At 42.8% G+C, this 22027-nt stretch overlaps 1 protein-coding gene across 1 annotated transcript in view; it reads left to right on the forward strand.

Annotated features, from left to right (window-relative positions):
• pkd1a (polycystic kidney disease 1a) overlaps positions 1–22027 on the forward strand; it is an 81245-nt gene that overhangs the window by 55832 nt on the left and 3386 nt on the right. Inside the window, exons 26-55 of the mRNA XM_034688831.1 lie at positions 814–1135; positions 1262–1478; positions 1595–1754; positions 1858–2010; positions 2110–2254; positions 3824–4159; positions 4357–4445; positions 5390–5708; positions 6184–6352; positions 6470–6734; positions 6820–7015; positions 7553–7723; positions 7807–7950; positions 8032–8242; positions 8333–8459; positions 8565–8675; positions 9542–9591; positions 9896–10110; positions 10248–10326; positions 10428–10543; positions 12932–13134; positions 15059–15253; positions 15887–16026; positions 17033–17163; positions 17359–17443; positions 17568–17693; positions 18311–18482; positions 18596–18886; positions 20878–21012; positions 21639–21965. Of these exons, the coding sequence (XP_034544722.1) occupies positions 814–1135; positions 1262–1478; positions 1595–1754; positions 1858–2010; positions 2110–2254; positions 3824–4159; positions 4357–4445; positions 5390–5708; positions 6184–6352; positions 6470–6734; positions 6820–7015; positions 7553–7723; positions 7807–7950; positions 8032–8242; positions 8333–8459; positions 8565–8675; positions 9542–9591; positions 9896–10110; positions 10248–10326; positions 10428–10543; positions 12932–13134; positions 15059–15253; positions 15887–16026; positions 17033–17163; positions 17359–17443; positions 17568–17693; positions 18311–18482; positions 18596–18886; positions 20878–21012; positions 21639–21965 (5400 nt within the window). The remainder of the gene's footprint in view (positions 1–813; positions 1136–1261; positions 1479–1594; positions 1755–1857; positions 2011–2109; positions 2255–3823; positions 4160–4356; positions 4446–5389; positions 5709–6183; positions 6353–6469; positions 6735–6819; positions 7016–7552; positions 7724–7806; positions 7951–8031; positions 8243–8332; positions 8460–8564; positions 8676–9541; positions 9592–9895; positions 10111–10247; positions 10327–10427; positions 10544–12931; positions 13135–15058; positions 15254–15886; positions 16027–17032; positions 17164–17358; positions 17444–17567; positions 17694–18310; positions 18483–18595; positions 18887–20877; positions 21013–21638; positions 21966–22027) is intronic.

Here is a 22027-nt window from a genome sequence, read left to right on the forward strand (position 1 = left end):
TGTCTGATGTTGCACCAAACTGGATTAAATCAAGCTGTAGACGTGGAGCTTTTTACGGTAATGCCGGCAAAATGTCAAACCTCAAATATTAAACAGACGTCCCCTGGTTGTGTCTTTGTCACACACACCGGGGGGTAAAAATCCTCAATGAAGATGAGACAGATGCATGGAGGTGAGGAGAGCTGGTTCATAAACCACACCTGCTGCAGGTAGGTGACCAAGCGAACACTGTGCCCCTCAGATAATAACTTTAGTATCTATAAATAACAAAGTTGTCATGGTCACTTGTCCTGCCTGCTGTCCTCTCTTTTCACCCGTTCTCTGTGCATGTTTTGCTGTTGAAAAGTGTCGATCAAGTGAGGACTTGTGTTTATGTTCCAAGGAAGTGAAATTGATGATGAAACCGATGACGTACAGGGGCTGAGGTTAAGATGATTGGTCAAATTTGTGGGAAGTATATGTCCAAAAATCTTCTATTCTTTTAAAACTTGTTTCTATCTCATCCTCAACCTAGTTGCAACCTCTTTCATAATGACCAAGGAGAGAACAAAACAGTTCTAACCTTATTACTGGATCCCTTGAATCATTAGTGTAATAATCAGCCCTGCCCTTCACTGCTGGCTCCCGCTGTTTGGTCTGTATTAAAGAAAACACATGAAGAAAAACATGAAAACACTTAAAAACAGGAATCTCTCCCTGCCTTTATTAAAGCTTTTAGGCTAATGAATTGTTCTTCATTTACTTAATTAGAGAACCTTTCATTTCTCCTGTGTTTTTTGCTTTTAGTCAAATTTCTCTCCCTCTGTGTCTCAGCGCTGGAGTGCCATGACGCTGCAGAATGAGACCCTGGTCCTGGACTCCTCCTCCACCACCACGAGAAGTGACGGCATGAACCTGGTGCTGCGGCAGGGCGTGCTGCAACACGAAGACTCCTACATCTTCACCCTGCACGTGACTGACGGCAGTCTGGATGGCGAGGGCGCTGCCTCCATCACTCTGCACCGCAACATGCCTCCGGCAGGTGGAGAGTGTCACCTGAGAGGGGGAGGGGAAGCGGGAACTGAGTATGGGGAAGGAAATGGGGAAGGTTTTACAGTGCGCACACTGTTAGACCGGGTTCACTTCAACTGCTCAGGTAGAGAACTAAACAGCGCTGGACGTTTGATTTTATCTCAACCTTGTCAAACTGAACTTTTCCTCCTTTTATTATGCCCTAACTTTTTAATTGCTCTTTTCTTCTTTGTCTTGTTCTTGCCTCCAGGTTACAGTGATTTTGGGGTCTCAGAGACTCCTTTGCTCTACAGTCTTCTGGTGACGCGCTGCAGGGAAGACTACTGTGAGGACTTCTGTGTGTACAAGGGCAGCAGCCCGGAGCACTCTGCCTTCCTGCCCCCGGGCTTCAGCTCTTCACGAAACCGCATATCTGTCTCCATCACAGTAGAGGACCACCAGGGTGCTGCTATCAAAGCTCTCAACAAGTAACAACATTTGACTTAGTTGTTAAGTTTAGGACATGAAGCATCGGAGTCATGAAATCCCAGTCTGTTCTTTTGGGATAGAGATTCAGTGCTCCATGTCTTCTTTTTTTCCACAGGACCATTGAGGTTGTGCTTCCAGATCCACCCCCTGAGTACAAAAGCCTTCCCCATTGGTTGTCTGAGATGACAGACAGCACAATCAAAAAGCTGTTAGAACAGGGAGACTCCCAGAGGGTCCGAGAGTTGTCATTAGCATTCATTACAGTCCTAAATGAGGTAGGTGGGGCTCATCCATCCATCAGTGGCTGATATATTCATTGATCCAGTCATTAACCAGTTGATCAAAAGCATTCTTTAACCAATGTTTACCTCTCCTCAGTATGAACAGACCAGGCCGACTGTGCGCGTGTCCAGAGACGAACGCAGTTACCGCGTCCGAGTCCGAAGCAACATCACCAGAGCTCTGACCGCTCTGGACCTGACCACTGTGAATGACATCCAACAGACCTCCGCTGCTCTAGCTCAGTGCACGGTGAGCAGAAAGAAAGAGAGCAAGAGAGTGAAAGAAGCAGGAAACTGACAAGAAGACGACAAATGATCCGTTGTGTGTTTTTTTGTGTGTGTTTTCCAGGCGGTGAGCCGTGAGTTCATCTGTGAGGAGTGTCAAAACAGCACGCTGAGCAAGCTGGAGTCCATGCTGGAGATCCTGCAAACTGACACCAAGCAGGGCACGGTCACTCCGACTGAGATCGCTGACAACATCCTCAACATCATGGGTAAGGAAGAAGCTTTTCTGTTCAGTGTGTGACAGTTTCCATCTTCAAGAGCAACGGGCCTCATTCACCAACATCCTCGTGTTTGAAGCTCAGGCAGAGAGGAGAGGTGGAGGGACATTAGGGGCGTTCAAATTAAAATATAAACAGACTGTGCACTGGACTCCAAGTAAAAAGATCATTTGGTTGTTATGAGACGGAGGTAATACTGCTGGAAGCAAAGCACACATTATATTTTTTAGCTTCAGTAGTTAACATAGAAAAGTGTATTCAATAATATCTCTTAGCTGTGTTGTAACCACAAATGACGCACACCAGATGAAGTTAAATTAAAAAGATTTCATATGAAGTGGAGCTGGGAATATAAAGACTTTTTTATTGAGTTTTGAAACATACAGATCCATGTTCGACGAGTTCTTCAGTAAAATAAGAGTAGTTTTAAATTAAACCAAGAAAACCAAAAAAACAAGAAAGGAGACAACTAGAATAAAACACAAACTCAGCTTGGCCATTGAAAGAGTTACGCAAAGAAATAAACACACTGGCCCTCATTTATCCATCTTGTGTGAAACAGGTGCAGATCTGAGCGCAGAATTGGTCTTACGGCAGTACACACGTGTGATTTGTGAAACATCCTGACCCATCCCAGCGTAGGAATGATAAATGTCTTGATAAATGTGGCGGCTGAAAACAATCAGCATTTAAATATTACGGCCCTAATTATTCACAGTTCAGCTGGGATCACCCACAGGATTTCGACATGGAGGGACGCTCGACAGCAATTTTTTTTAATCGTTGAATAATATATGATTTTATTGTCACTTTATATTTATTCAATCATTTTTGGTTAATTTATTTTTAACTCTTCAATTTTTATCAGCTAACTAGATATTTTCGGTGCTTTTAATTATCTTAGATTTTTATCTTTAATAAGTAATGTTTAATCATTTATTTACTTATTTCTTAACTATTCCCTTTGTTGTTTATTTATATGCATGTTATTTCAATTTGTATGCATTAGTCTCTACTTGTAAATCCATTTCTGTTTTTTTTGTATTTTTTTCAATCGCTGTAAAGCACTTTGAACTACATTTGATTTGTATGAAAGGTGCTTTGTAAATAAAGCTTGATTTGATTGATTGATTGATTGATTGATTGATTGATTGATTGATTGATTGATTGATTGATCAATTGATCGATTGATCGATTAATTGATTTAAATCTGAAGGGAAAGTCTCCTGAGACGAACAAGACTTTTCTCAACCTTTTTTCCATAATAAATACAAATTGAAGTTTTATTTCAAAAGCTGTTGTTGTAAAATGATTAACATGTGACAGATTGGTCCTTGAACACCCGTGTGTAAAGCTGAGTAACTGCTGGTCACATGTTATTATTTTAACTGAAGCCTGTATTTAATTTATGTCATGTATATAAAGATTGATATTCTTTATCCTGAGTGAAAATCACTATTCACGGGAAACTGTGCACCTTTAATGTTCCCTCCACCTTCCTTTATTTTTAGACTCCTTGAAGAACTCTTATCTCATAAACCTCTCTACCTCTACTCACAGGTGATCTGATCCATCAGGTCAGCCAGTCCGCCTCGCAGTCTTACAGCCAGCCCCCTTATGTGGACTCCCCCTCGTCCCACTTCACCTCCTCTATTTCTACTGTCAGCGAGGATCAAGGAGGCCCCCTGTTAGACCCCTCCCCCTCCTCACTGGAGCCACACCCTCTGCGAGTGGCAGCCAAAGCCTACAGCCTGTCCTCGGTTCTTATGTTGATCCTCATGCATGCCCGTGTGCTCAATGAGGAGCCGCTCGTGCTGAGGGGAGCAGAGATCGCTGCCACAGGGAAACTGGCAGACCCGCAGAGCCTGCTCTGCTACATTGGCAATAACAGTCCAGGTGTGTGTGTGTGTGTGTATTTAGTGTGAGGTCATGATTTTCTGGTACCTAGTATAAGTCTATGTCTTTACCTTGTATTCTATACAAAAACAAGTTGTGCATTGTGTACAATACAGTCAAAAACATTAGTTTGATAGTAGTTTATATTAGATCTTCATCTTCTCTCCCTCCCTCCCTCCCTCCCTTCTGTTTTTCAGAGTGCAAGCACTTCTCCGTCCCTCGAGCCTTCAACAGCAGTCTTGGCAAAGCTGCAGCAGGAAACAGCATCATGCAGCTCATGTTCCAGGTAATACTGGAAAACATCCAACATGTCATAAATTCTCAGTGGAGTAGAAAAGATTCTCCTTCTAAAGTTTTTCGTTAGGTGTTTCAAGAATTTGGATGCCGGTACTAGAGTCTCATCTATAGACGCTCACAGAGAGTGTTTGTCTCAAGCAGTCTGGCTCTATGTTTGAAGTAGGGATGCACCAATCCTACTTTTTAGGTCCCCATACCAATATCGATACCTGGGCTTTGGTATCTGCCGATACCGATACTAGCCGATCCAATCCTGGTATTGATTTAACAATCTCTAATGTAAGGATAGAATCAAGTTTTGGCAACTTCAGGCTTTTCTGACTTGATGGGGAGCTGTACCTTGGTTCCAAGTGCTAAACCAGAGGCTGGAATCCCTTCATTTCAAGGATCCGGAACAATTAAATCAAATATCCTGTCTGTTTTTTCACATTTTGAATCCATTAATAGAAGGCTTCTTCCTTCTTTGCAGTCGGCTACAGCTCACGCAAACTTCCACCTTTGGGCTTCCATTAGGATTTTCAGCGCGACCACCATCCGTCGAAACATTAGCGCTGCACATGTTGCAAGTTTCTGGCGGAGTTGTTAGCAAAAGAAGGTGAAATGCAGCTAAACTGCAGAGCCTCTGTAGTTATCCTCCATGTTCCAAGGGCAAAAATGCACAGACTGACCGGCGCTGGTGACATAGGAGACGCACATGGCTGTTGTAAACACAGAGAAGCATAGAACTGAGATGAAAAGATCTGCCATATGGATCAGCACTATATATCGGCCCTTTGTCAATGATATCCGATCTAGCTTTTTGAGTCCGATCTAGCCGATATCCGATACCAGGATTGGATTGGTGCATCTCTAGTTTGAAGTCCTGTGGCTTTCTCCTGATTGGCCCTCACATCTTCACATCTAATTCTCCCCACTTCTTACTTTCCTCATCAGGTGGAGTCCAACCCCTTCCCCTTTAACTATGTGCCAAACTACACCGTCTCCACTGAGGTGGCCTCCATGGAGTTCCGCACTGAAAACGGGACCCAGATCCCCATCTCTGGCCTGGACGACAGTCTCGCTATCACTGTTGCTGTTAACAATGGAACATATGGAGCAGAGGCAGGTCCTGAAGGTGCTGGTGCTGGAGGGGTCCCCACAGCTGGAGCAGTGAACATCAGCCACTGCAGCTCCGTGATCGTCAGGGTCAGCACAGGGAACACCAACCGGCAGGCGGGGCTGTTTGTGCAGCTCAACTTCACGTCTCTGCAGGGTGGGCTCTCAGGTTTTTCATACACACAAAATGATGCATGTTGGACTTACATTCTTTGTTTGCTCTGCTGTGAAGTTTCCAAAAGGCTGCCATGGAGCAACTTTCTCCCAGAGCTCAATAAAAAAGCACACTTAATTGTTGTTGTGCCCCTCCCTTAGGGTTACTTTCTGACAGAAATAGAAATAAACATACTCTATCATACATGAGTCCTCTATTGAATTGAATGACCGCAGAGGACAATATAATTGGGTAGCCATTATGTAGCTATTATTTGAGCCTAATGGCCAGAATATATTGTATAGATGCATTTATATGGCGGGTACAAAGACATGACTCACTGAAGAAAACATGACTCACTCATTGACTTCTCTTAGTCTCCAGGAAACAAAATGCTGCATTCATTTGTTTACCCTTTGTTTATTATGTATTCCTCTGTACTGTTTAATATTTCTCTAATGTGTCCTTTCTTTTCCAGATGCCACAGAGAATGATATAGAAAAAGAGGAGCAGTACATCACAGCCTACCTTCATGCACATGAGAGACCTAATGAGTTCAACTGCACAGATAAAAAACGCATCTCTCTCAGTATGACCAGGGGCAAAGACCTGGACCACAGGAAATACACCTTCTTCTTGTCCCCTGAGTAAGACCTCTTGTTGATCCACTTCATATGATGAGTTGTGAACAAACCGTGCACATGTTTGGCTCGGATTGATTTTTGTTTGTAGCAGAGTCTAAAGCCCTGTCCTGTCTCTCAAAGGTCGTACGACACCACCCTGGACTACTTCATCAACGTGAGCACAGCCTGCACCCCCGCCTCTCGCTCTGTGGGCGTTCACCTGGAGGTGGGGGTGTTTGCCTCGCTGTGTCAGTACTTCAGTGAAAGTGAGAAGCAGTGGCGGACAGACGGCATGGTTCCCCTTGCAGAAACTAACGCCAGCAGAGCGGTTTGTCGCACCAGGCACCTCACCGCCTTTGCCGCTGGCCTGTTTGTCCCGGCCAACGCCGTCAGCTTTAAAGTGCCGGTCAGTGTCACAGAGACGAAACCTTTTCATGCACAAACGTCAGATCGACACGCACTCAAACCATCATTTTCCCCCTCTCCTCTAGGAACGCTCTGGTGCACCAAGCCTGGTCGTCCTGTTGGTGTGCGTGTTGGGCTTACTGAGTTATGTGGTAGCAGCAGCCATCTTGCATAAGCTGGACCAGCTGGATCTGCGGCGGGCTGCTGTGGTTCCTCTCTGTGGGGGAGATGGACTCTTTAAATATGAGATCCAGGTGAAGACTGGCTTGAGCCAAGGGGCAGGTGAGTTCCTATCAGGGGTCAGGATGGTAGGAAGTGGGCTAAGGTGTACTCTGTAAATGCTGAAGTTAGATATTGCTGTGACAGAGGAAAAAGAGCCTGATCAAAGGTCCGTCTTTGAATAACTAATTATGATCTAACTGCAAAGTTGATGGAGTTATGCATCCAAGACTTTTATCAGTGCATCCCTTTCATTCTGTTCAGTCTGGTTCTTCCTCTGAAAACTTTGCTTCACGAAGATGTCCTCTTTTTATCACAGAAACAGGGCAGGTCTAGACCGTGCTCTATGTTCTATTATTAACAAAGACCCAACATCAAGACAGGATCAGATCCAGTCCCATCTTACAGACAGGACTCAGTCTGATCTCATCTTAATCCACCATGAGCAGAGCACTTTGCAGCATTTAGCAAGTTACAGTGGCAAGGACAAACTTCCTTTAACAGGCAGAAACCTCCAGCAGGACCAGACTCATGTTAGACACACATCAGTACTTGTGTAAACACTTGTCACTTTAATGAGTCTCTCTCTGTCCCCGTCAGGCACCACGGCTCATGTGGGAATCAGACTGTATGGACGTGAAAGCATCAGCGGACATCGACACCTGGACAGCAGAGGAGCGTTCTCACGCAATGCTCTGGACATCTTTCATATTGCCACAGACACCAATCTGGGCAACGTCTGGAAAATCAGAATCTGGCACGACAACAAAGGTACTGACTCGCATGTTAAAACACAACAGAGACCTGTTATCACAAAGAGTTCAACCAGCTCTTATGTCTCACCTCTACCTCAGGTCTGTCCCCAGCATGGATGCTGCAGTATGTCCTGATCAAAGACTTACAGACAGGCAGCAGCTACTACTTCCTGGCTGAGGAGTGGCTCTCCGTGGATAATGAGAAAACAGGTGGCCGTGTGGAGATAGAGGTGGAGGCGTCAGGTAAAGAGCTAACAAATATTACACTTACCATCCACATATCGCCTGTTCCACTCACTCCTGTTTATCCCTGACTCCTTTCAGAGGAGGCTGTGCTTCTTCAGATGCCCCGCCTCCTGCGCTGTGAGCTGCAGAGGGCGCTGTGTGAGACTCACCTGTGGCTGTCTCTGTGGGAGCGACCTCCCCGCAGCCCTTTCACACGCCTCCAGAGAGCCACCTGCTGCGCTGTGCTACTGCAGTTCTTTGTACTGGCCAACACTCTGTGGTACAGCATCGTGGTGGACAAGAGATACAGGTAGAGCAGTGTTTTTTAATCTCTACACCTCTCTGTCTATCTATCGTCGTTACAACAACCCATCATTTATTCTTCTCTTCTATTCTGCAGCCCAAGGGCCGTGTCTACGCTCTCCTCTTTAAGTGGCGAGACGGTGGCAGCAGGTGTGATGACATGCCTGATCGTGTACCCTCTCTACCTGCTCATCTTCACGCTCTTCAGAATGAGCCGCAGCAAGGTAAAACTAACCTGCATGTAACATGTAAACACAAGCTATCACTAGTTCTAACAGGCATGAAGCTAAATATTTTCTGTGTGTGTGTGTGTGTGAATATTGTATTAGTGCGTGACTGTGGAGCAGGTGCAAACACAATCAGACCAGGAGTCTGTGGAGATCGATGACTTCCTGGACAACTCCATGGCCGGAAGCTCCTTCCTCTTCTTCAATGATGAGGTAGACCACAGTGACTTCTAACAATGATGCAGTTATGGCTCTTGTCATAGTTGGAAACTAACTTATCAGTCAATCTTTATTTGTATAGCGCCAAATCACAACAAACATTATCTCAAGACACTTGTAGCAGAGACTCAGTCTTATCCCACCTTAATCCACCATAAGCATTGCACCTCACCGTATTTGACAAGTTACAGTGGCGAGGACAAACTTCCTTTGACAGGCAGAAACCTTGAGCAGAACCAGACTCATGTTAGACAGCCATCTGCTGAGACCGAGTTGGGTCTGAAAAGAGGGATTGAGGAGAATAAGAGAGAGGGAGCGGTGATAGTGATGAGATGAGTAGTAGTAGCTGGAGTCTGGAACGTCCACAGCAGGAGGCCGTCTACGGCAGCTCAGAGGAACCTACGAGACAAGGGAGCTCAGGGACTCCAGAAAGGTCTATGGTTAGTAAGTTTAATGGGACAGGCAGAGATAAAGTAAGTGATGAGGGGGTTGGGGGTGAGATAGGATCCCAGTGTGTCAGTCTAAGCCTACAGCAGCATAACTAAGAGCTGGTCCAAGCCTGATCCAGCTCTAACTATAAGCTTTATCAAAAAGGGAAGTTTGAAGCCTACTCTTAAAAGTAGAGAGGGTGTCTGCCTCCCGGACCCTGACTGGTAGATGATTCCAAAGGAGAGGGGCCTGATAACTGAAGGTTCTACCTCCCATACTACAAATATCATATATTGTTATATCTGCCTGAGAGTTTGTTTTGGAAAAGATGCCAGATGAGCAGGGAAAAATGTTTTCCTTGTGGCACCATTGTTGTCCTTTCTCTCTTCATCTCCCTCTGCATCAATCATTGGTCTCTCTCTGCTCCACAGACCAACTCAGAGGAAACCAACATAGATTTCCCCACTCCGTCAACTAAAAGGTGAGTTACTCTGTCTCTATGACAGCATCCTTGTATAATGTGTCCTCTTCTTAATTGAAATGTAATGCCAAGTGAACGGTGATCGCTTGCTGTCTGAGGTATTGAAGATAAAACGGATGAGGAGAACAGAGAATAATAAGAAAGAAGAGGGAATGTTTTTTAAGATGCTCTACAACAAAGATCTCTCTGTTGTCATGAAATGGGAATAAATGCAGTTTTCTGTTGACTAATTATATCATTATTACACGGATGAAACTTAAATCTTCTGACAGCTTCGTAACAAACCTCTGACGGTGTTTTTCAGTGTGGAGAGTTGGGCCATGGCAGAGGAGGAGATGGAGGACAGGGATTGGCCCGAGTGGTTGAGTGATGGATCCGTCGTGCCGGGGGCGGGGCACAGGGCGTGTCTTCCTCGGCTGAAGAGGGGTCAGGGGAGCAGGCACCTGGGAGTTGACATGAACTTTAACCCTGATGATGAGGACGGGACTGAACAACGCAACAAATTTTTCACCTCCTCAGGTAAACAAAGCACCAGGAATCACCAGAGTCTCACATTTAGTTCAGTTTAATGAGTATGTAGAGGTTTCGGTTGTATTTGTCCACTCTTTGTGCCAAATGAGACTATTAAAGTCCAAACTGTAACTTTCTACTCACAGACGAAGACCTGATAAAACACATCCTCACAGACGGACAGAACTATTTCCCTCAGGCGGACGAGAGTGAAATGGCTGATCTGTAAGTCTGAAAGTGCCTTTGGAAAATGTTAACAGACTCACTACTCACCTAGGGAGCTTAATAGATCATGATTTATTTGTTTGTTTGTGATTGTGCATCAGGTCGAGCATTTTGGACGACAAGACTGAAGTGATTCTCCTCCAGAAGCCGAGTGAACCTTTTCTTCCAGGATCTATGAGAAGGGACCCGCCAAAAACTGCTTTCATCTCGAATACAGGTGTGTGTGTGTGTGTGTGTGTGTGTGTGTGTGTGTGTGTGTGTGTGTGTGTGTGTGTGTGTGTGTGTGTGTGTGTGTGTGTGTGTGTGTGTGTGAGTGTGTGTGTGTGTGTGTGTGCACGTGCAGCTGCAACAGTACAGTTAGCTCACAGTTCAGTACCTTCAAGGGTTTTTTTAGTCCCAGTTTTGCCGTTTGAATCGGGGTGAATCTGGTTTGCCATTCTGCAGCGTTTGTGCAAAGTTCCCGGGACTAGAAGAGTTTAAGGAGAAAAAAAGTCCCAAACTATTTCTTTACCTTTAAATAAAAAAAAACGTTTGTTTTAGACACAATCCTGGTGTATTATATGATATAATTATAATGCTATATTTTATGATGTAATCAAAGTAATATACACTACAAGTGAAAAGTTTGGAAACACCTTCTCATTCAAGGGTTTGTATTTATTTTAATTATTTGAAACACTGTAGATTAATACTGAAGACATCAAAACTAGGAAAGAACATATATGGAATTATTTAATTAACAAAAAAGGTGTTAAACAAAGCAGAATATCTTTTATATTTTAGATTCTGTAAAGTAGACCAAGAGTTCCGGGGTCTTTTAGCCCCCAGAGCTACTTTCCCCGGAACTAAAAGGTTCCTTGGCCCCCATTGTTGTCTGCATTTTGACCGCAGGCTGAAGTCCCAGGTAGATTGTGATCAGGCCAGTGACATATGGAGAAAAATCTATATATTAAATAATATTTTGAAATCTTAATAAATACTAAACTAGTTTGCATTCCCAGGAACTCCCTCTGTGTTTCCACAACTGTGTAAAGTCCACAAACAGTGTTACGTTTAGCCGAAAGTCTCAGGACCTTTGAAAAGTACTACCCCAAAAGCAGGGGCTTTTCAGGGGGAGATTAACTACTCCTGAACTAAATTTAGACCCTGGTTCCTCTGGTCGAAACGCATGTAGTTCCGGGTCAAAGTTCCTGCGGTCAAAAAATGCCTTAATTAACATGAGCCTTGTCAAGAGTTCATTTGTAGAATGACTTGCCTTCTTAATGTGTTTGAGACCATCAGTTGTGTTGTTCAGAGGTAGGGTTAGTACACAATGGATAGCCCTGTTTGACTACTGTTGTAATCCAGATTATGGAAAAACCAGATTATTTCATAGTTTTGATGTCTTCAGTATTAATCTACAATGTTGAAAATAATTCAATTAAATGAAAACATTGAATGAGAAGGTGTGTCCAAACTCTTGACTGGTAGTGTATGTGTTATGGTACTATAAAGGTTAAGAGTTTTACATATATTTGCATTAGTAGGGGGCGTGGCTGAGTTGAGGGACAGGTGGGTCTCTAGTAGCTGTTTTCCAGGGGGCTAAATACCAATCTCAACTCCACCTCTCTGCTCGTTTCTAATAGTAGTTTGATCTAAAATTAGTTTGATTCAGCATCTCCATCAAGGCGCTAGCAATCATTAAGCTTTAAGACAACTCTCCAGAAAACGATGAATGACGTCACAGAGGCTACGCCCAGGTAGCACCAAATAACCGATTAAAACTGTCCTCTCAAAAATATCCTCCTGGACTTAATTTAGCAAGCTAGCTTCTAATCTATAAACTAGAGTGATAAAGACCATGTAGGGAAAAAAAAAAAATCCATTTGTTCCATCTTCTATTATATGCATGTTTTTATGTGGTCTATGTTAAGGTCAGTGTATGTCGGTGACTTAGATTAAATGCAAGCACAAAATAAAATCAAACATTGAAAGATTTGCAAACTTAAAGCTCATTTAAAAGATATTCTCCTTAAAAGTCTATTACCTACAAACTCTCTTTGCCTGATTATTGACACAAAATTGCTCTCCAATGTTCAGAGCCGGGAGAAAAATGATTCTGTCGTGTGAAAGAAAGAGCAAAGTTTCATTACTGCTTCAAAAATAAATATGAGAAATAAGTCAGACTCTGTTGCGTTATTAAGTAATAGCCCCTGTAATGATGGGTGCCTGTCTACACAATTACAGTCATTTTCTCCAGTTAAAGCAAAGCGTTTGAATCGTGCTTTCTTTACGTTTTCTGTCAGAGAGAAACAGATTGAAAAGTCACAACTGTCTCTGTAATGGGTCCAAAGTGCTTTTATAAATTATTCTTTGTGAGGATGTTGATTGATTTGTTTGTTATGTTGTTCCTACAGAGATGTCAAAGTCCAAGTGGATCGATAATTAATAAGCATGAAAGAGCTGGACCTGCTTTGAAGTGTGTACCAGCCTTCAAATTGTACACAAGATGATTAGATTGTAAACTCGATTCTATTTTAAGCCGTATATTTCAAACCTTTGTGTGTTTTTCTTTTCTCAAGTTCTACATGTTAATGCCCCCTTCCTTCACTCGTCTTCTCTTTAGTTGTGACAGACGTGTGTCGTCCTCGGCGGTTCCCTCCCTGGTGTGGTCGTGCCGCCTTGTGGGGTAGTTGGGCGGGGATCGCTCTGGCCAGCGGTGTTTCTATCTGGGCGGGTCACGGCTTTAGTCAGAACATGGCTATGATGTGGCTCATCTCCTGCTTCTCCAGCTTCCTGAGCTCCTGCCTGCTGCTGGAGCCAATCAAGGTACACACACGGTTTATTCCCAGAGAGGCTGACTGACCACATACTTAATCCTCTCTTGATCTGAATCCTGTCACAGGATTTGTTTTAAAGCTGCACTTATCCATTTTCAAGAAAATTATTGTAGCTTAAAACACTCTCCTTTCAACACATCAACTCCACGGTGTTCATCATTCAGCTTATTGTGTTGACTTTTACTACCTACAACATTTAAGCATTGGTTTACTCAGCTGTCGTCAACAAACCGTGTTTTTAACTGCAGGAGGCAGCTGTCTCACATAGAAGAGATCTAAAGCTTTTTATTCTCCCCGTCCTGTATTAAACATCAGAAAGAGTAAAAAACAAGCTTGTGTTTATTCAGTGGAGTCATTAGCACCTTGAGAGCCTTTCATTTCTGACAGGACCACAAAACGGGGTCTAAAGTAGAGTTAATGTCTGGCGGCTCTCCAAATACTCATCAATGTTGCTTTGTATCTGTGTGATGTGTATTGGCCAGGCTCTGCATTGTGCAGTGTAAGAGGTTAAACCCTATCTTTACGAAATGTTTTAATCTAGAAACCAAGCAGCTGTTGAAAAATGAAGCCTGCAAAAAACTGCACTTCTTTGAGTGTCCACTTGGGGCTGACTCAGAGTCCCCAGAGGAACTGAAAAGCCGTTTTTGGCAGCAAAATTAAACATGCTAAGAGCCAGGTACAAAAATCAGCTTCAGTCTAAAGCTCATTTCTTTATTCTACAAACTTTAGGTGTTAAAGCTAGGGTTGGTAACCACGGAGGACTAGCATGAATTTGAATAAAGCATTTCCTCTGGACTGCGCTGCTGATTCGTGACCATGTGATCGTGACTGATTCAAAACCGGTCCTCAGCCAAGCGGCAACCTCAGGTCTGAAAATATTAGTCCAATGCAGAAGTGTTAAAAACTGCAGTTCATCAAGGATCCGCTTGAGGCTGGCTCCAGAAGTACTGGAAACCACATACACATGAATGGGAAAAAGTCGATCAGCAATATGGCTGCCGCCGACGATTTGCCTCAAACAGCTCTTCAGAAACAGATGGATGACGTCACGGATACTACGTCCATATTTTACACAGTCTATGTCCTCAGCACATCGTTTGTGTTTTGCACTACGTCAACTCATGTCTCACTCAGCAGTAAGAAAACACCAAAACATTCTCATAGTGAAAGTTAAAAACACAAACAAACATGAAATGTACGCTTTGCAGGAGGCGGGCAGAACGGCAGGATGGGATTTGATTGGTTTCATCATTTGGCTCCTGATGGCAGGGATTGGTTGGTGTTTCCCCAGGTTCACTCCTGACTACCAACCCCAGCTTTAACGTATAACTCTAGCATTTTTGAGATATTAAGACTGACAGTTATGCATCAGTTTGCATAATGAGGGGCATGGTTTCATTGATTGACAGGGCGCTGTAGCTTTTTTGCCAGGAGGCGTAAGGCCCACCTCTAAGCTCCTCCTCTTTGTGTCCAGATTGACCAATAGTATGATTGACTCAGCATTTCCAACATGTTAACCATTGTCTTCAAGACATCACTGAGACCATGTCATTGTTTTTACAGTCGATGCTTGAAATATTTTAAATATCCTTCTAAAATTCAAATTCAAAAAACTTTAAAGACTGAAAGAAGATGCTTAAGTTCACCTTCAAAATAAAAGTCTGTGCATCAAACAATACTTGTTGATCGCCAAGCATGAAAGCACATAAATCCCCTTCGAACACTAACACTTCTTTGTTTGCCTTTCACACTTTACTAGTTAACAATATTACACAGTTTACCATTAGTTTTTCTACCTGCACGTGGGCCCATAAACTGTCTCAGTGTCTGAGTCAAGCTATTTGTACAGTTTCAGCATGAACAACCTCTTTGAGCTTTGACTGAGTTCCCTCCTCTCATCTACCATCCAACAGGTGTTGTGTGAGGCTCTTTACTACGCTGTGTGTGTGCGCCGCCTGCGCCCAGAGGACCAGGATGTGCTGGTGGAGTTCCCTCGGGTGGAGAGAGTGGTCCAGCGGGTCCCCAGGGTGAGAGCCCCACAGGGCTTTGCTCTGTCTCAGGCTCGCCATCAGGCCCGCAAGGTCCACATGCTGCACACGATGCTGAAGGTGAGCAGACAGAGATGTGACACACCTTCTCATTCAATGGTTTTTATTTATTTTAATTATTTTCAACATTGTAGATTAATACTGAAGACATCAAAACTATGAAATAATCTGGTTTGCCATAATCTGGATTACAACAGTAGTCAAATAGGGTTATCCATTGTGTACTAACCCTACCTCTGAACAACACAACTGATGGTCTCAAACACATTAAGAAGGCAAGTCATTCTACAAATGAACTCTTGACAAGGCTCATGTTCATTAGAAACCATTCCAGGAGACCACTTCATGAAGCAGACTGAGAGAATACCAAGAGTGTGCAAAGCTGTCATGAAGGAAAAAGGGGGCTACTTTACAGAATCTAAAATATAAAACATATTCTGCTTTGTTTAACACTTTGTTGTTCATTCAATAATTCCATATATGTTCTTTCATAGTTTGGATATCTTTGGGATTAATCTACAGTGTTTACAATGATTAAAATAAATACAAACTCTTGAATGAGAAGGTGTTTCCAAACTTTTAACTGGTAGTGTAGATATGAGGCAGATGCTGTAAACTCTCTTGTGTGTGTGTTGTGAAGTTTTGTAGGTATAGTTCCTGATAGTTACCAAAAGTGTTGGTTCTCATTTTCAGAATTTCCTGGTGTACATGTTCTTCCTGTTGGTGGTTCTGCTTCTCAACTACTCGGACTCGGCTAAAGACACACACAGCCTGAGACTGCGAACTCAGCTGCAGAAAGTGCTTCACACACCTGAATACCACAAAATCAACAGGTAGGCTAAATAACGGAGACGACAAAGTCAACTATATTTCAGTGTGGTAAATCTCAGTTTTGGCCTCCCAGGATCATGAAAACATCATCATCTAGACCAGGGGTTCCAAAAGTGTGGGTCGGGACACAAATGGGGTGTCGTGAGATGTTCTCAAGAATGTTTTTTTTTTTAAGTTATCTAAAAATAGTATATTTTACCCATTATAGTAAAAAATAGTAGCTTAAAAAGTAGCTTAACTTGAAAAAAAAAACTTGAAAATAGAAAGTGCAATGAGTTTTCTGCCTTTCTTTGTTGCCAGATGACTCTTAAGTTTAGGGTTAGTGAACAGTTAATTATCAAAAGCATCAGTAGCAGTAGGTTAATTCATAACAGCACAGGAAACACAGACACATGCTCATATAGTTAGGGTCATTTTCTGCAGACCAGCTAAATGAAGACACATTAAATCACTTTGAGGGACAGTGGGGGTCGTGAGTCTTTGGCATCTATATTTTGGGGTCACGGGCTGAAACGTTTAGGAACCCCTGATGTAGCCTGAAGGATTCCTGAGCTCCTAAATTGAAGTGTTGATGCCGTAAACGTTACTGTCAGTATTTATACATATGAGTTTTATGTTTTAGTATCACTTCTGTATAAATGCAGTTAGTTTGAAAACCCAAAGAGTCAGGCTCGCTTTGGTAAACGAGAAGATGATGAAATAGTTTATTATTGAATTATTTGATTTAATTAATTTTTTTGTTTTTCTGAGAATTCAGAATTATTAAGTGTTGAAAGAGTTTTTGAGTTCAAGAAGTGGATGTGATGCAGATGTTGAGAAATGGATGAGTCACTGTTCAATATTTAATATCAATCAAAATAATAGTGATTATGATTTTAGCCATATTAAAGCATCCCTACTGTCAGGCCCACTACGTTTTATTTATATTTCCCCGTGAATCTTAATCTGTCAAACGTACACACATGTCCTCTGCACACATGAACACACTACTCTGTTTCTTCTCTTCAGTCGAGGAGATGTTCTCTCGTGGCTGAATGAGTCCCTGCTGCCACGGCTTCTGGACGACTCCACCCTCTTGAGAGACACAGGAAGTGTGTTACTCGGCACACTGAGGCTCCGTCAAAACCAAGACACACAAGGTGAGATAAAAAATACAGACAATGAACAGAGGCTCACTGTACGAGCTGTAACAAAAAGTCTTTCTTTGATAGCTTACTACGCAGACTTTTTTATTTTACCATCACAGATTCTGCAGCAGGCATTGTTACTATCTTTTAACATTCACTCAACTCTACTGAACTTAAATTTGACCTTCTTGAAATTTTTTACCACAGCTGGCGCTCTGGCAGGAGAGAGTGTTTGGGGAGAGGGATGGAAAAACTCTCAAACTAAAAATACTGAAACTGTTTCTACAAACGGGTAAGGACTGGATTGAGTTAAGAGGATGTTCTGTAAACTTTTAGTTTCAGTATCTATTCAACATCTGGTTGTCGTCAAAGTCTCAGTGTTCGTCTTCCCCTCTTGTGCCTCCTTGGCCTTTCAGGGTGCGGCGTTTGGATGGGATCAGGGCGGATAACAGCGGAGACACGGTCCACCAGCTGAACAGAAGCCTGGAGGAGGCCTCTTCCTCCTTGCAGCAGCTGCAGCAGCTGCACTGGCTCGACCACAGGTAGTTCATCGCCAGATATATTATATATCATCGAGGCATTAAAGTCATAAATCAAACTGTTATGTAAAGTTATTTTTTTCATATTTGAAAAAAGGAGCCAGGTTGTTCAAAATCCAGGGGCCTGATGTGAGGGAGTAGAAATCAAACGTTTGCAATGATTGGCATAAATCAGCGTTCTGCACATGCCTCAAAAATCTGCAACTAATTTCATTGCGTGCAGTCATTGATCCTTTGCACATGGAAGCATTTAATATTAGAATAAAACACTGAAAATAATCCAACAGAGAACCTGAAAAGCGTGCTGGCAGTCCACACATGTTGTGTAATACCTGATGCAAGAAACTAAACTTTATCCTGTAAATACATCATCAAGTATTAGACTGCAAATACGCAGGCAAATGATGCAGGAGGCAACTGAAATCTAACACGATGGGAGGTGGAGGTCTTTTATATAACTGACATCTCCTGTATCTTCCTTCAGCGGACACACCCAGTTTAAGAGAGATGAATTAGACCGTAACGTTGTTTCATAAGAGCAAGATACACCGTGAAGTATCTTGAGATCCGATCCCGTCACAGTCTATTAAGTGTGTGTTTGTGTTTGTGTGTTTTTAAAGGACCCGTGCTCTGTTTGTGGAGTTCTCGCTCTTCAACATCAACACAAACCTCCTGGCTGTCTTCTCCTTCGTGTTTGAGTTTCCAGTTTCTGAGCGTGCCCAGTCCAACCTTGATCTCCTTGTCATCAGTCTGTGGCCAATCACAGGCCTGGACCTGCAGCTCCTGCTCATGGTAACCTCTCGCAGTCCTTACATCGTTAGAATAAAAACTCCTCGTCACAAACACACAGCTCTTTTTCTGTGACATGTTTCTAAATTAATATTCTGGCTTCTGTTTTTTTTTAGATCATCCTCCTGGCCCTGGTCTTGTATTTCTTCATTCGGGGGATCTTGGGCTTCCTCAGAGAAGGTCATGCGTACCTGTTCTCAGCTTGGAGACTGTTGGGCATCTGTAAACTGACTCTAGCAGCATCTGTGTGCGGGCTGCACCTGAGCCGCTGCACCATGGCCACACATCAGTGGGCGTCATACCTGAAGCACCCACGGGACGCCTTCACTGACTTCTACCCTGTGGCCAGACAGAGCCAGCTGTACACCGTCATGTCTGCATGGCTGTTGTTCATCCTAGTGCTCAAGGTGAGAGTTCATGGAGAGTTGTTTATTAGATATACTTATATATTCTTTAGTTATTGCGGTACAGATCCATCCAAGTCAAAAGAGTCCTCTGGAGTTTTCTTGCTGACAAACAAAAGTCATTGTAACTCACCAAGGTTCAAAGTTTCAGGGTTACTGTATCCGTACCCGGAGGTAGATTTTGTTTGCAGTGAGTCAGCCTCCTTTAACATTAAACCAACTAACAGTACAGGACAATACATGACAAACAAAGTGACATGAAGTGCTTAGTGCCAAAGAGATAACCCTCAACAAAAACAGGAAATGAGCAAAGTCAGTAAAAACAAGAATGTTCCAATGTTGTTTATGTGCTTAGACTTCATTCCCTTCCTCATAAAGCGAGTGCAAAGTTTTCTTTTGAGATTTGAAACTCATTTTGGCTGATTGCTGATTCCAAAACTGAGATATGCATGTTTCTTTTCTGCCTAACTGCATAGAACATGAAGTCTCTCCTCTAGTGTCTTCAAATGCGTTATTTCCTCGTTCTTATAATGGTAACACCGGGGCAGACATGATGAACATCATTTCTCAAAAAGAAATATGGTTGATGATAACAGAAGTGTTAAAAGTTGTTTAAAGTTGTCTCACTCTGTCGGGATTCTATTTCCCATAACTACCAGCTAACCTTATATTATCCCTACATACAGAATCCTGAGCTACAAATAAGTCTGCAAGTGAGAAAACCGCAATTTCAACAACATATTTTTTCCTTTAAACACACCTCCCCCTTTCTGTTTCCTCCTCACTGTGTGTCTGGTGACAGAGTTTATCTGCAGTCTCTTTCTTTTATCAATCAATCAGACTTTATTTATAAAGCGCTTTTCATGCAATGACATTGTAACACAAAGTGCTGTACATAAAAACAACTTAAAATAGAATACATTTTAAAAAAGAAAGATATAAAAATGAGAATAAAAAAGACCCCACCATCCTAATCCCAACCCCAGCCTAGACTCCAAACCAACCCCACAATCCTAAGATTAAGAACCCAATATAATGCAACAATAATAATAAGGAAACGCTCTCATGATATCTTAATGAGGAAACACTGGAGGTAAAATAAGATGTTAAAACTCAACAAAGGAAATTAAACTCACCAAAATAAAATACATTTCTAAGATAATAAAACACTAAAATATTGAACCATTAAAAGAAAATAAGATGCTATACTTAAAATAAATAAATGAATAAATACATAAATGAAATAAACTTAAATAAGATAAATAAAAAGTGACTAAAATTTGAATTGATGACAAATAAATACATAAAATAAATAAAAGTGACTAAAATGTGAACTAGATTATAAATGGATTAATAAAGTAAGGTGATATAAAACTGTTATAAGAATAAAACTCAGTTAAAAGCAAGACTAAAAAGGTTGGTCTTGAGTTTGCTTTTAAAAATGTTTAATCACCTTAAAACATATAACTACCTTTTTATTTCAGCCTCAAGAGGGGGAAGCTTAAAGTTATTACATGATGTATCAAAACGAACCCAAAGCCAGCAGACAGTGTGTCATAGTCCTAAAATATAAAGATATGAAAATGTTTCATCAAACACACTCAGATGAGGGTTATTAAACCTGACTGGTGAAGTCTATGCAGCAAACACCGGATGCTCTGTATGTGGTGTTATTGATCGTACTGCAGACAAGAGCCTGATGAACACAAAGCCCTCATCGATGATGAAGTCTATTCACTGCACGTGTTCTGCGTATAGAAACTGTATACCCTTTGTAAAGCTCAACACCTGCGGTGAGAACAAACAGGCTTCGACCTGAGGGCAGAGAAAGACAAGACACAAGACGCGGCTCACACCAGGCAGGCTTTGTCATTATGTGGAATTTGTCACAATAAAACAAATAACATGATTCAGCCTCATGCTAACCAAGACCAACCTTCCTGGTTCAGTGTTGATATACTTCATTGTCTGTCTCTCTCTCTCTGATTGTCCAGGCGTCCCACCAGTTGCGGTTCCTCAGAGAGTGGGCCGTGTTTGGCAGAGCTCTGCGCTGCTCGGTCTGGGAGCTGCTGGGACTGGCCCTGGCTCTGCTGCTGCTGGTGCTGGCTTACTCACACACAGGACACCTGGTCAGGATTTCTCTGATTCTTCTTCTGTTTCTCCCCACTGCTCCTCTCCCACACAGGATGTAAACTTCAACACAACACACAACGTACACTGACAAACCATGTGCTGAATATAAACCGACATATGTTTCTTCACCTTTCATGCTATGCTGTGTCTTTCAGAAATTCTTTTCATTGTCATGTCTACGATCCTCTCTCTGTATGATCAAAGTCGACCTTGACTTCAGCACAGAGCGCACAGCAAAGCTTTATGTTCACTTTCAGAGCAGATATAAAGTGCACAAATTAAGTGCTGCTCAGAAGTGAAGGAGCTCGAATTACTCAGAGTTCAGCCCCCCTGATATTAAAGTGTGTACAGGTGATCTGGTCACATACGGAGTACAAAGGTGTGTCAACAGTCGCAGGACATTTCCCCTCTGATTCAAGCTCAGACGTGGTTCACTGAAGCTGTGTGACTCACTCAAGAAATACCAGTTCCAGAGTTTCATTATCATTCGCCCATTCTCAGTCTGCCTTCTCTTAAAGAAAAGAGAGAAAAGGCACAGTTACTCTCATCTGTTTACTCTCTAGCTGCTTTTTGAGCAAATGTTCATCCTCTCATCCTGCCTCCTCCTCCTTCTCCCCTCCAGCTCTTCCACTCCGTATTGGACGACTACAGCAGTGTGTGCTCCGTCTTCCGGTCTCTGTTGGGTGCTGGTGGACGCAGTTTTCTGTCATGGCATCCCACCTGGATGACTACCGGTCCGTCCCACACCGTCGGCTCGTTGGCTTTCCACGCTAGCTTCGCCGTGCTTCGGCTGGTGTTGCTGTGGCTGCTCACATCTGTGTTGCTGAGGAACTACCGGCGTGCTCGAGCGGAGCTGTACCGTCCAGCTGTTGATCTGCAGGACTACGAGATGGTTGAGCTGTTCCTGCGACGACTCAAAATGTGGATGGGGCTTAGCAGGACCAAGGAGGTACACTTCCTGTTTCAGATCTGAAGCTGCTCTTTTTACATCCTGAAAGCTTTCAGGAGAGA

Source organism: Notolabrus celidotus, chromosome 7 (genome assembly GCF_009762535.1).
Source record: "Notolabrus celidotus isolate fNotCel1 chromosome 7, fNotCel1.pri, whole genome shotgun sequence".
Classification (NCBI taxonomy): domain Eukaryota; kingdom Metazoa; phylum Chordata; class Actinopteri; order Labriformes; family Labridae; genus Notolabrus; species Notolabrus celidotus.